Genomic DNA, 14,598 nt, shown 5'->3' with positions numbered 1-14,598 from the left:
CCCAAGGGCGGACTGATGCCATTTTCCTTCCAGAGGGAGAAAAGTGAGAAGCTTGGAGGCTGGCTTGGGGCTGATAGGGGCATAATTAAGGAGATTTTTTAGGTTTTTTAGGTTTTTGCTCGCGTGCATCACCCTGACGGATTAGCGCGCCCCTTCAGTGGGGCGGCACGGGATATCCTAAATACAAACACACACACACATATACATTTATTTACTTTATTTGTAAGTGAATTTATTTATTTATTTATTTGTTTATTTTTATATAAGTGGAAACAAGGAACACCCAAGGAGCCTCCTCAGCCCCCGAGGCCCCAGCGCCGTGTGACGGCTCCCCTCAGAGGGCCCGCTGCCCCCCTGAGGCACAAGGCGGCGAGCCGCGAGGCCTTCTGGGACTTGTAGTTCTTTCCCTGACAACAACCAATCCACTTTGCTGCGCGCCTTGCCCGGACCGGACTACACTTCCCGACAGGAAGCTGGCGGGCGGGACCGCATTTCCCCGCCCCTCCAGCGGCAATCCCGGGCTCTGATTGGCGGGCGGGGCGGCGCGGGGGCGGGGCCTCGCTGTGGAGAAGCAGCGGGGCGGGCGGCGCTGAGGGGAGCGGGCGGCGGCTGCGGCCCCTCGGGTCCCTGCGGAGCCCTCCCGGCGATGCCCGGTGCCGCGGAGTGAAGCCGCCGCCTCTTTCTCCTCCTTCTCCTTCCCCTTCTTCACCCGAGATGGGCGACGTGAACTCCAACGTGCCCCTGACGGCCGCCCGCAGCACCGGGGACGCGCAGCTGGACCGGGCGGTGTGGCAGTGGCTGAGCTGGGACAAGGTGCGGGGACCGGGACCGGGATGGGGCCCCTGAGGGCTGCTGAGGGTCCCTGAGGGCCGGGGGCGCGATGCTGGCAGCCCCCCTGCACCCCCTACCCGAGCTGAGGCACCCCCGGCCCGGCGGTGTGAGGTGCCCCAGGAACCGGCGTTTTGACCATTTTCGCCTTTATTTCCCCCAAAATCTCCTCTTTCTACCCCTCCCTCAGGGCTACGGGGGGCTGAGAGCCCACCCGGTGGGCTGCAGGCTGTGTTAGCGCAGTGCTAATTCCCCTGAGGGATCGTGTAGCTAATAATGCTATTTTTTGCGTTATTTTCCCCAAACCGCTGCCGAAAGGCTTATTATTTTTTTTGCTTCTTTACCAAAACGTCACGGGCTGGGCTGAAAAACATCGCCTGGGGGTGGGGAGGGACCCAAACACCCCCACAGGCTGCAGCACCTCGCTGCTGGTGGCTTCCTTGTGGTCCTGCCCCAGCCAGCTGCGTGCTAGGGGGGATATTTTGGGGCCTTTTGCCTCCTTTTTTGTCAGGCTAACGCTCACCAAATGCCCGTGGAAGTGCCTGGGAGCAGCGAGGAGTGCAGGTAGGTGATAACATCTGTGGTGCCACGCCTGGTAAGCCAGGCCGAGCTCCAGCACCGAGCGGTTTTGGATCCTGAGTTTCCTTTGCTAAAAGGCTCTCGAACAGCTCGGTGTGTGCTGATCCCAAACGGGTGTGATCTAGGAGGGTTTACGCCTTTTAAACCTTAAGCTACCAGGGGAAAAAATAGTGCTGATTAAGCCCAGCACTAGGGAAATAATAACATTTCTACAAACCGAAATTAGCCACGCAAATAGCAGCCGAAGAGGCACCTGTTCACCCCCAGCTTCTCTAGGTGACAATCGTGACGCTTCCTCCAGGGCTTGAGCTTGATAATTAGAGAGGTTTTGAAGGAGCCCTGTGAATTTTGGGGCTCCAAAGCAGCTGGAGGAGGGCTGCAGCAGGAGGAGGAGGCTGGGCACGGGCAGTGCAGCAGCACCCGATGTAAACAAAGGAGGGGACGGAGGGAAAACTGCAAGGAGAAGAGAAAGCTGCAAGAAGAGAAAGCTGCAAGGAGAAGGGAAAGCTGCAAGGAGAAGCTCCTCATCGCATCGCAGACCCAGGAGACGAGGTCTCCAGAGGCTGGCTGTTATCAGCCAACAAACCTTGTTATCAAACAAGGTCTCTGTCTCACCCCCGGCTTCCTTAGCCCTGGGGACTTTCGCTGCCTCCGATCAAAGCAAAACGCCTGTGCTATTTTTCCCCCCGCCTCGCTGTATTTAGCTGTGGGGAGCTTTTGTCCTCAAGCTTGATTGAAATTTCCTCGCTGTAATTAATTCGAGCCGTGCCTCGCTGTCGTCCCCTTTGGTTTGGGTGTACGCGCTCACCTCCTCTAAAACGAGCTGTGATTAAGGCTGGGCTGTGGGTGGAAGAAAACTGCCTGCGTGACGATCATTTTGCTTTTCTCCCGTCTCACCACTGCTGGGCATCTTCCTTAATGCTGCTGGCGACTGGCTCAGAGGAGCCTCACTAATTCTCCCTGCTCTCCCCTTGATTGCTGCCTTTACTTTCTGCTCCGAGACACCAGGCACACGCTTTTGTTCCCACAGCTTGTGAGTGAAGGCTGAACAATTAGTCTTTGTTTTCTATTTTCTCCCTTTAATCGCTCTTCATTCACTCTCCGACTTATTATTGTCTTGTTATTGTCTTTCCATAACTGTCTCGAGTCTCCTAAAGGCATCTGCGTTGTATAGAAAGCTGTCAGAGCAGTTGTCTCCAAAAAAACTGCTTCTGTTTAGAGCAGTTCGGGAAATTGAACCTTGTCTGTAGTATTTCCCTTATCTCAGGAGGCTTTAAAGTGGCCAGGATATGACACAGAGCAGGACAGAAATGAGGTGTGCTCAGTCGTGCACGGCAGAGGAAGCTTTCAGGGGCTTTTTTGGAGTGCTCCTGACTGCTGCCACTTAATTTTTGCAGCTTTTGAGATGTTTGAGGAGGAAATGGACTTGGTAATTACAGACCAGTGGCCTGCTCCTGTCATTCAACTCACCAGTTTTATTTTTTTACAAAGCCTTTACAGCGAATTTCCAAGAATAAAATTGCAGAGAATAAAGCCTAGGAGGTGGCCATGGATGAAAAGAGAAGCTCTCCAAAAATAACTTGCATTCATCGCAAGCTCAAACGTTAAAACCTGTAGGATATTGCGAGCTATGGGAACAGCTGATTCTGGGTTAGATGGGTTTTGTGCCAGCACATTAATCGGGGTGCTTTGGGATGAAGGTGAGAGCTCCCCTTCAGCAGCAGTGGGTTTTATTGTGCATGGAAATTTTTGTTTGGATAGTGCCCTTCGTAACACGCCCTGAAGTCAGGCAGATGGACTTGATCTTTGCAGGCCCCTTCCAACCGAACTGTTCTAATATGTTCAGACTCGCAGGAAAGATGTGTAAAGGAGCATTTCTGTAAGTATTTTTGGTTTTATTTTGGGCCAGCACACAAGAGGTGGCTTCCCCGCTGGGCTGTGCAGTGGGCTCCTGGGGCTGCCTGCCTCTAAAAGAGAAGGACAACAGCAGACCCTGTTCCCTGCCCCCTTTTTAGCTTTGCCCTGCTGCTTGCTGCTGAGGTTGGTGGGTTTGAAGGCCAAACTCCAGGAGGAAGCTGCTCGTGGAGCTGACTGAAGGTGATGTTTAGGATCTTGGTTAATTCCCAATTAAATAAAATTAAAGGCATGCCCAGAAGGTGACCCTGCCTCTGCTGACAGGCTGGGGATGGCTCGGTGTGACCTGCAGGACTTGTGGCTTGTGAAGTTTAGCAGGGAAAATCCTGGCTGGGTGGCCATGGATGGCTTTTGATCCGCTCCACAGCTGCTCACCCCGTGGTGTTCCCCAGGGCTCGCTTCTGGGGCCTGTTTTATTTAGGATTTTTGTCAATGGCATCGACGGGGAGATCGAACGTGCCCTCAGTGGGCTCACAGATGGCACCGAGCTGGGCGGGAGCGTCAATGTGCTCGAGGGTGGGAAGGCTTTGTGGGCTCAGGGACGTGGTTTAGCAGTGGGCTTGTGTTCGATGGGTGGTTGGATTTTATTATCTGAAGGGTTTTTAAGGTTCTCAAGCTGTCTGTGGCCTGCTACCCTCCTCCAGCACCATTTGTGCTGGGTAGCACTTGTCTGAGCTCATGGAATCATTTACCTTGGGGAAAAAAACCTTCAAGGTCATCAGTCCCAAAATCAGCCTGGCCTCCTGAGTCCCGTCACCAAACCAAGGAGCACTTCGGACGTGCAGCTCCCTTCCTTGGGGCCTCTTTGCTTTTGGTAGCAGGAGCAGGATTTAGGATTTAGAAGGAGGATGTGAGTGTACCCCACTGTGCAGGCACAGGCTACCCTGAGCATCAGCCTCTCTACAGTCACCTGACTGATTTTTTTTGGTTAAAATGGCTGGCTAGAAAACAAACATTTCTTGCTGAAGGAGGAAAAAATGAGAGCCTCAAATTTTGAAGGGAAATTGTAAATGAAAACTTGCGGCAGGTGCTGCTGCTGGCCTTCAGTTATGGCTGCACGGTGATCAGCTACGCCACAGGCAGTGCAGCATCTGCTGGGCAGGAGACCCTATAAAGATGTACTCCACTGGGTTTAGGTCTAAGGGACCGACCCTGATTTTGCTTTAAAAAAGCTTAAACTTGATGGAAAACCAGAGACTGGCAGGCAGAGCTCGGTGCGCTTCGTTTGTGGCTGTCAGCTTTCTGAATGCGAAGCAAATCTGACTTCTCTCTTTTTTTTTTATCCCTGTTTCCAGGCAAAGAGTGCCTGCAACACCAAGACTGCTCGGAGGGAGAGCTGTGAACTGCAGCTCTGCTGGCAGGACCTTCGCCTTGAGATCTAACCCTGGCAGCAAACATTATTTACGTGATGGGGAGTGAAACGATCAGTGAGAAATACTCCGTGCCCTCGCACCTTAATTCTGCAGTTGTTTCAGCTTGTGTCCCACTGAGCTACACCACGAGGGTGCCATTCCCTTTCAGTAGGGAGTTGTGCCGTACAGAACTGAAAATAAAGGAGCATAATGTTGAATTCTGCAGAAAATACGATTTTTTTAGTAAAACTCCCAGCCTTTCTTAAACATGGTGTTGCAGGGCGTTGACTGCTGTGGGGCTTGACCCCAAAGTTCTGTCGTACATCGGATTCAGGCAGAAAATGTTTTTGGGAAGCTGTTGAAGCTGTACCTCATGTCCCTAACAGGATCATCTCCTTCCCTCTTAAAATCCACTGCAGCCACTTGGCTCTGCGGGACTCACGGTGGAGGTTATGTGAAATATTTGGGTTTGAAATTCTGACCGAGCTCCTGATGGCCCCGTTCTCTTTAGTTTTGCCTGCTGCTAACGCAAAACCTGTGAGAAGGAGATAATTCCCCGGGCTTCCTTGGTAGTCTGCTTGAGATGGGGATAAGAAAACAGTGCCTGGCTCCGGTGGCTCTTTATTTCCCACGTATCAAATTGCAAGGCTCCGAGCCGCTTACTGATTGAGAGCTCTTCACGAATTTACATCTTGGTGGGGGCTTAGCGCATCTGAGGGCGCTCACGGCGCGGTTTTGGCTGCTGGCGGGGGGGCAGGAGCAGCAGGGAGGTGGCACTCAGCAGGGAGAAGCTGTGCTCGGGGAGGAGGGAGCCCTTCAAACGGGCACCAGGATGGGCTCGGAGCTGGTGCTGTTTTTCCTGCCTGTCCTCTCCACCCCTCTGTGGCAGGGCAGCTGAGAAATAAAGGGCTGGAAGGACCAAACAGGGAGAAGGAGAGGAAAAAAAGACGCCAAAAAGGGTAAGAGCCACGCTCAGAAACCCAGCTGTAGCCCCATCACCAGCCTGAGGCTCCTCTTGCCTTCCCTGACCCTTTTTTGGTGCATTTTCAGCCTCTTCCCTGCAGGGCCCTCCCGGCTGCTGTCCCCTTATCTGCAGCCTCCTTGTGCCACCTTATCTGGTGCTGCGGGGTCCTGAGCACCTGCCCTCGGCGTGTCCAAAAAGCTGCGGAGGCTTTGGAGATGAATTCAAGGCTTGGCTTGTGTGAAACAGCGTAGCTGATTCCTGCTTCAAAGGCTTCCGGCAGCCTGGTGGTGGTGTTGTGGGATTTGGTTTGTTGTTTTTAAAGGATATTTAGGAAAATCCTAGTGCAACGCTTGCTAATTGTGAAGGAATTTCTCCAGGGCTCTGCGCTGGGACTGACGGAGCTCACCGATACCGATCCAGGCAGCAGTTAAGAGGGGGCACTTCAGGGGCTGAGTTTGTGTTTCTGAGCTCGTTGAACTGAGTGCCAACGTAGTGCTGCTGCCCTGCTTGGCCTCCAAAGCTCAGCAAAACCTTTTCTAAGCGGTTTCAGGTCCATCTTTAGGATTTTTTTTTCTTTAGCTCGTAGCTTTTCCTCCCCTTCCTTTTCTTTTCCGATCGCAGGAAATTTTAGCTCCCCGGTGTCAGGATGCTATTTTGGCTGACTCGTTTTTTGTTCCCCGGGGAGTCGATAAGGCAGAAAAAAAGCAGTTAATCTATTTGTAACAGTGGTGGTGTGGCTTCAGGAAAGCCTTGCCCCAGCCTCGCAGAACTCAGGGCCACGAAACGGGTGGTGTGGTACGTGTTGTTCTCCTCCTGCAGGTGAGCAATAGGGTGTATCCTAAAAAGCTGTCAAGGATGCTCAATAACCTTATTTTAAGGCAGAACCGTGCGTTGAGTTCTGGTGGTGTGAAATGAGGCTTTCAGCCCCTTTTGCCTCAAACTCTTTCCGCGTTAGTCATTTGTTTTCTGGCTGCCTGCCTCCGAGCAGCTAAAAGAGGCTTTCATGTCGGGGACCTCGTAGTTGTGCCCCATTGTTTTATGGTTTATTTTGGGGCCTGATTTAGCAGTGCTGTGAGTAACGGCTCGCTCTGGTTGCAGAGCCCTCCGAGAGCCCTGACAGCAGTGGCTTACCTTTTATTTTAAGGCACAAAAACCTTAAAAATCTAATTTAAGCTCACGTCTCTCATTTTGCTAGGATTCAAGTCGAGCAGTGGAAATCGTTTGGTGTTTTTGTACCAGCTTTACAGAAGCTTTTCTTCCCCGGACGAGGCGGTGTGGGTGATTCCAGCAGGCTTTTCCCAGCGCTTCCAAACCCTCCCGAGGATCTTTTCTCCGTGCAGAGCAAGTTCCCCAGCGCCACGGAGGCAGGGTGGGAGCTGTCTCTGGCTGACCTCTGTTTTAAATGTCAGGGGTGTCTCACCCTCGCCTTCCAGATTCCGTTTGCCTTCCTTAACCCTTCTGTGGGGCTCGGCTGGAAGCAGGAGGTTTTGGAGAAGGTTTTGTGCAGCCGGAGCTGCCCTGTGTTGTGGCTGTCACAGGAGCTGTTGTTTTATGCTCTGCACTGATGGCTCTGCCCGGGCTGTGTCCTCAACAAGCCTGCACGAGGTTGCAATGTGCTTACAGGGATTATGTCCTGGCCAAACTGGGTGCCAGGAGACAGGACTGAGGTTCTTGATGACCAGATAAATTCATAGAGACCTCAAAATCCTATGTTATAAAATACTCGTGCTTATTTATCCGCTGCTTCAAGACAGAAGCCGATGGGTGAGCTGCTTCCACCAGGAATCAACTTGTAAAAGGATGCACCAGCAGGTACATCTTGTAAAAGGACTGGCACCACTGCTCTTCTCTCCTTGTTCTCTTCGTCCCAGAGGACTTTCTCCTCTCCCTACACATGCCCAGGGCATTGGGATTCGTGTTACTGTGACTGTTTAATTCTCATGATCATAAATAATTAATATTAAAATTTCCCTCCTTGTCCCCCTAGCCTTGGTGTTAGCTGAGGGTGCAGGTTAACCACAAAAAAAAAAAAAGAAAGGAGTTTGTGTGCGTGCACTTTGTACCCTTGGGAGTTGGTAGCTGTGATAATGCAGAACGGATCTGTAGGGACAGAGGGGAGATCTCAACAAGGAGCAGGTTGTATCCTGCCCTGCCCTGTGATGTGCTGGGTGCTGCACGTGGCGGACTTCAAAGCGTTTGTAGGGTTGTAGGGTTGCTTTCCCTTCCGTGCGGGCCTGAAGGTAAATATTTGAAGGCAGCCTTTTGGAGAAATATCTGATCGCTCCCTCAGCTGGACTCTGAGCGGTAGTAAATGTTCTCTTTATACATGAAGGGAACAAAAGCTGTCATTCTTCGTAAAGGCAATAAATGTTGAACAATGAGTAGGTGTCAGATCAGAATTGCTTCCTACTGGTTTATTTGGCCAACCTCCTTCCTTCTCAGGTGTCTATCCCTGTTAGTCTTGGGTTTTAGATGCTGAAGGCACGGGATGACAACTTTCCTGGTGTCCAGTCCTGACTTGGGTGGTGTTTATATCCCTTTTGTTGGTACCAGAAGCCCTCTTTGCAGGTCAAGAACTCCTGCCATAAGAAATAAATCTCCCTGGTCTCTAAAATTGAAAAAAGGTTACTTCTCACTGATAGGACTGCTGCTTTGGGGAGTTGAATTGGTTTTTCTTTGGAAAGATGCCAGCTTTTAAACCCAGTGACTTCCCTGCATAGTGGCTGTATCATGTACTGTGTGTTAAATTTATTTATTTATTTTTTTTCCTGAGTTTTTCAGTAATTGTAGAAGTTTTGGAGTTGCTTTAACTCTGTGTATTTAACTGGCAAAATCCAGACCTTCCTAAATAAACTTGAAAAATGAAGTTTGTGGAGTAGCTACAGTTGCTGTTACAGCGATGCACGTGGCATTTACCTTCTGGTGGAGCAGCACTCATCCTTCCTCAGCCCCACTGAATATGACTGGGCTTTTCTGGCAGGACAAATGCACAACTTTTGTAAGAATTTGTGACAAATGGAGGCTTTCACTCTCTCCTGCCTGCCTCGCTAAGTGTTAATGTAATTGAAAAGAGAAGCTCTATTGTGGAAGACAAGCTTTATTTTACAGTGTCAGCTTTATTCTGCTGGGCTTGTTTGCAGACCTTTCCCGCAGGTGGGGAGGAAGGAAATAGGGCTTTGAAATTAAGATTTCTGTCTGCCTTCCAGCAGCATGGATTGCGAGCTAACTTGTGCTACCTGCCTTGGAAAAACATGCTCTAAAGTCTGTGTGCCTCACTTAGGGGCTTGACATAGCTGGAAGGTGTGTGGGTAACTGAACATCGGCACACTGATGGCTGAATGCTTCGTAAACAAGGATGAAACAGGAAAAAAATCTGATGGAAATGTGAATTACAATGTCAGCTAGTTCATGTAGATGGAGATTTTTATAGGGTAGGAAGGACTTGTATTGTTTTTAATGAATTCTTGGACATGTATAGTTTCAGTCCTGATTTCAAGTACTAAACGAAGACCTTGAATCTTCTTTTGCAGAACCAAAAAACAAAAGAGCAGATCGAGAACTTGTTACAGAATGGGAAGCACAAGGAGTTACGGGATCGTCTCTGCTGCAGGCTGACCTTTGGGACTGCCGGGCTCCGCTCTGCCATGGGAGCTGGTTTCTGCTACATCAATGACCTAACGGTGATCCAGTCAACGCAGGTACGTGGGGGAGTTGTGTACCAGAGAACTGAGCAAGCTCACAGGAAGCTTTTGGGTCGGGGAATGTTGCCCTGAAACACAAGCTGGAGGCAAAACACAGCAGCCATAGTGATAGCGTGGAATGTTTTAGGGCTGGAAGGAAATAAAATAGTTGGAACAGGTTTAACTGGACATCCTAGTAGGCAGAGTGTAATCGCTCTGGCTGGAATTTGGCCAGTAGCTAAAGTCTGTTACGCTGCTCTGAAGGTGGAAATCATTAGCTGTCATAAGAACCTTCAGTATTCTGCAAAAAATACTCCAGCACACAAAAAAACAACCTCATAAGCATAACCACCCCCAACCAAACAACCCTTCTCTTCTATTTTTAGCTGAATTTGTGATTAAGTATGCAAAACCAACAGGCTTTGCTAGAGAAATCGGTAAGAAGTAAGCTGAAAAAGCAAACGTAGGCTGAGTGAAGAACATCTGTGGTGTATGTTGCTTCTGGGATAACCTTCCCTTAGCAGTGGTTGGGAGTGTTACTCACAGTGAGTTCAAGTAGTTGTAGGGGGGAGTATGGTGGTGAAGTGCACCTGCGTTCCTGCAGCTCTTGGAAAACTTTAAAATGGAGAAGTAGGAAATTAATTTGAATCAGAGAATGAACTGGACCTCAAATTGCGAATTTTACGTTACATACTGCTTCAAGGAAGCTGTTTCATGGTTTATTTATAATTTAGTACTTACGTATTTGGGTTAGATTTATTGCTATAGAATTACTTGCTAAGGAAACATCGTAAAAAAGCAGGTGTTGGTCTTCCAAAGTTTGGAGCGGAGTGTGCTGGGATGGACTTCCTGATACGAATGTCAGGGACAGGGAGATCTTGGAACTTGATTGCCATTTTGATAGGTGTGTAGTGGGTTCAAGGAATGCAGTGCTGTTGGAAAGGGTCTTATAGGATGTATGTTTGCATGTATGTGGGGTAAAGATTTGGCCATGGAGGCTTTAGTCCTAATTTCCTGTTCCTCTGCTAGAGGTTAGGCTCTGTGATGGTGCTGGGAGTATGTTTAGACGGGGCGCAGAAGCTGTTGGGTGGAGTTGAGCTGCCTAGAGGCTGCTGTGGATGATAGGAGTGCTGTGTGGTGGTCAGGACTGGTGGCAGGCTCCTCACTTCTAATGCATCTCGTCCTTGAGCCGATTTTTAGGTTGTTTTGACTAGCAAAAGTACAGGTGTAAAACTTCCAGACTTGTTCCTTCAATGTCTTACACCATTTTTTTCTATGTTGATTTTGGTCTTGCATGCCAGAAGAGGGATGGAAAATGATCAGCCTCCTCGTTTCCATCCCTGCTTCTCTTTCAAGCAATGTTCGAGTTATGTTATTTATCCAAATATCAACCTATTGATTAGTGTAAGGTGTAACCATCTCTGCCGTTCCTTGCTGCCCTGTTTTGTCCAAGAACAGATTAAATATTTCTCAAAGAACTTGTTCCCCTGTTGTCTGTCTCCTGGAAGGAACAGCTGATGTTTTAGTTATTGATCAAAGGAGCTGTGCTCCTTTTCTGGATTGCTGTCTCATAGTGACTTTGTACTTAAATGTACTGATTGTACAGTATCAGGACCATTTTCAGCTGAAGTGTTCCTCTGAAAAGTTATTCCTCTAAACAGGTAGTGAAATATTTAATCTTTACAACTAAGCTACGTAAATTAATTGAGAATACATTTCAAATTGATCTGCCATTGTGCTGATCTTGTATAAGACAAGTCTGAACACTGGTCTGTATTTCCTCTCCTTATGAAAATACAAAATACAAAAAGGTTTGGACTGCGTGTATTAAATATACTTAAATGTCTTAGCTGTCCCTGCCTGTACTCTTGAGTATTGAACGTGAAATAAACTGATGCATTTGTCACCATTTGGTGTTCTCAGACACCAATAACAAGCTTTTGTTATGAAAAGCCTGCTGAAACTTGTCTGCTTTGACTACTTTTTGCAAATGGTGCTTCAGCTTTAAGATAAAAGGTATTTTAATACCTGATTTACAAAGGGTTACTAAATTCTCTCTTAATACCGTGTACTTAAACTTTTTAAAGTATTCCTCTCTTTGCAAGCTAATTCTCAGAAACCCGTCCCTCAGCAGACACGACTGAAACCACTTTGTCTGTTGGCTCAGGGCAAAGTGGAAACGCTTAGATCTTGGAACAGCTTGGGCTTGCTTAAACATACTGCTGATGTCCCACTTGTCCAGCTGGAGCCCAAACTTTTGTAGGGAAAACAAATTCTAATGGCTCATCTCATGGGCTTTTAAAAGCAGAGAAGTAGCATCTTGGAGCTTATCTGTAGGGCTTGAAGCCTGGCCTTATCTCTGATCGTTTTTCCTTTTCAGTTTCATTTTTTTCAGTTTCGTTTTAGGCTTAGAAAGCTTGCTTTAGGTCTCTGAGCTCAAAATAGGATACGTTTGAGGATGGTGCTTCTTTCAGGTCTGGCCTCCTGGGTGCCCAAGTGGTGAGCTGTAAGTGCAGTAACGGGACGAGAGCTGTATGGTGGGAATGAGCTGAAGAGATGACAAAAACAGTAGCTCAAAACCTAATAACATGCTGTCAGGGATGAAAATGTTAAGACTACTTAAGCTGTTTAAACAATCCCCTTTTTTTGAAGCAGGGTAAACACCTAGATAGTGCAGAGGAAGTTAATAAAAGTCACCTTACCTCTTGGCCAGCGCAGTGTGTTGGATTTGGAGTCGGTCATGCTCCAGGCGCCTGAGGATTGCATGCTGCCTTTGTGTTTTGAGCCTCGTGAAAGCGTGATTAAGCTCGGGTCGGCTGGCTGATGCATGTTGTTGGCAGAAAGTGGAAAGTTTTGTTTTGGTCAGTGGGGAGTCTCTTGGTGAGTTCAGTTTTATGAGCCTTACGCATTTCTGAAGCTAAGAAACTGGCCAGTCGTCACTTGCTCCCTCTGCTCAGCTTCTATTTATGGTTATTTATCAAAGCCACATATCGAATTTAAAAAAAAACATCCTGAGAATCAGATCAAAACTTATTTCTGAAGTAAATTTCTCTGTGTTTAATGTGTTCGAGTACTTCCAGTGGTCTTGTTCCAGAAGCTACTGCCGTTGACAGAGGTTTGCTGAGCCTCACCTGAAACAGGCAACTCTGTCTCTCTAAATCTCTCCTTACGTGCTACAGGCTGTTCAAAAGAGACCTCGGTGTGCAATTCATTTATGATTTCACTTACTGATTCTATCGGTATCATCACAATTCAGCTACAGAAGGGCACAGATATCCACGAGTTTCTTTAGACTCTTCTGAAGGTCATTGGTACGTAACTTGTGCAGAAAGCCTACATTTTTCCTGCTCAAATATTGTGACCAGTTGCTTTTATTACTCACTCTCACTGACCTCTAGAGGGACAAAAATAGTGTCACCTTTGCATCATTGTTCTGAGTTTCCTCCTGCTGTGTAAGAAAAGCTAAATATAGGAGTTGAAAGACTTAAATAGCAGACTTCATAAAGCTGTTACTATCTCTTGAATCATCAGCCAAAGTTTTTTCCTTCCTGTTCTTGATACCATCGCTTTTCCCTCACTTTTCCTGAAATTGATCAAAGAGAATTGGACAAGCAAGAGGATTACTTAAAGCATGGCAGTGGAAGCAGACCGGACCCATATTTATAAAAGGGAATCACCTGAACTGTGTAGCTGTGGAAATATTTGCAATATTTCAGTGCATCCAAAGAGAATTTTTCAGGTCCACAGGGAAGGTTATACATTCCTATGCTGATGCTTGCTAATGAGTTCTTAATTATCACCAGGTGTGTAGCGGCAAGGTGTTGACTCGGATGTCTTTAATTTGGCAGCAGCTACTCAGAAATCCCAGGAGGAGTTAGATGAGGATGCCATCAAAACCTGAGTCTTGTAAAAAGGAGAGAGAAGCTCTTTAAATTGAGAAACTTTTTAAGGAAAGGGCTTATCCCAAGAGGTATTGGATTTATTGATTCTCTCTGAGGAAGGGAGAATCAGACCTGGAAGAAAATAGGTGTGAACTTGGGTGGAGGACAGCTGACTGCCCAGTATAACAACTGGTAAGGAGCCACGGCGTGCTGGGAGGTACGGGGAGATGGGATCTCATTTGTGATCGACGGTGCTGTGGTCAAAGGGGACTCCCATAAAGCCCTCGTGTCCCTCTTAGAATTCTTGGTGTCATTGATCTCTGTCAAAACTGTCTTAAAAAAAGCTGGTTTAAGAGGTGGTTCTAGGAAATACTCCGCCTCACCCCCTGAGAGGGGTGTTAGTGAGATTGCCAGCGGCACCAGGAGCTACCAGAAATGCTCAGGCAGAAATAGCTGGCCTGAGGCACGGGGGAGAAAGAGCAGAAGATCTAACCTTTAAGAGATCAATAGAGGCCCTTGCTCTGCAATAAAAATAAATCAGCTTCTCCATTTGAGGGATATACAGCGGGGAGACAAGCAGTGGTGCTGGCATGAGTGGCTGCTGTGTACTCAAAAAGCAAATATATTTATGGTGTTTGTCACTGGGAAGGAGAAACTTGATGTGTGGGGTCCTAGAACTGCCAGAAGAGAAGGTTCAGGGGTGCAGGAGGGAGAGGGAAAGCTGCTGTGGGGGGTAAGTATGAAACAGAAATGCTATGAGATGGTTTTACGTCTGTAAAGAGTGCTTTGTAGCTTGATGCCTTTCCTGTGCGCAGAAGGGTAGTGGTTGTTCTGTTGGAACTTACCTTGAAGGAGAAGTTTCCATGCCCTGTTTGCTTCCTGTTCCTAACCAGCACCGCTTTGTCCAACGTGCTGCTGCTTCGTTTGTAAATCCTGGCTTCGTTGTGCAACTTCCTGGTGCTTGAGGAACTAGTTCAGAATAAACCCTGCGGCGTGCCCTGACCTCAGGCTAGATCCCGCTAGCCTGCACGAGGGTATCTCGGTCAGAAACCTGCCATTCATCTCCCTAAATGTTACTCAATCTGCTCACGTTGTGAACAAGTTTTTCCCATTCCTCTGTCTCATATCTGCTTACAAGTGGGAGTGAAAGCTCCTGAAGTTATCGGGGCAGTGCGAACGTGTTTGTGGATCAACACATCGGCCTGCTGTGAAGGTGACTTCAGCTGGTGACCGTGCCATCAGCCAGCTTCTGGCTCCAGTGGCATGCCAAGAATTGATCCAAGTGTTTCTCTCTCCACTAATCCCTTTATAGTAACACTGCAGCTGTGGCTGAAATGGTTCTCTGAAGAGAAACCTGTGTTCCTTGCTGCAAATTCATTCATCTTTTTATTTAAAGAGTT

At 48.0% G+C, this 14,598-nt stretch overlaps 1 protein-coding gene and 1 long non-coding RNA gene across 3 annotated transcripts in view; both read left to right on the top strand.

Annotated features, from left to right (window-relative positions):
- Window positions 1-14,598, top strand: part of PGM2L1 (phosphoglucomutase 2 like 1) — a 41,056-nt gene that overhangs the window by 6,960 nt on the left and 19,498 nt on the right. The window contains exons 1-2 of one of the 2 annotated variants that reach the window (XM_068685853.1): window positions 547-813; window positions 9,168-9,335. In XM_068685853.1, the coding sequence (XP_068541954.1) occupies window positions 715-813; window positions 9,168-9,335 (267 nt within the window). In that variant the 5' untranslated portion in view covers window positions 547-714. Of the gene's footprint in view, window positions 1-546; window positions 814-9,167; window positions 9,336-14,598 lie in introns of those variants that run through there. The other variant, XM_068685926.1, reaches the window with a different exon arrangement.
- LOC137858652 (uncharacterized) lies at window positions 1,416-4,891 on the top strand. Its single transcript, XR_011097906.1, has 2 exons — window positions 1,416-3,504; window positions 4,617-4,891. It is a non-coding gene; the product is annotated as an uncharacterized lncRNA (long non-coding RNA).

Source organism: Anas acuta, chromosome 1, assembly GCF_963932015.1.
Source record: "Anas acuta chromosome 1, bAnaAcu1.1, whole genome shotgun sequence".
Classification (NCBI taxonomy): Eukaryota; Metazoa; Chordata; class Aves; order Anseriformes; family Anatidae; genus Anas; species Anas acuta.
This window is presented reverse-complemented; position numbering and strand designations above follow the sequence as displayed.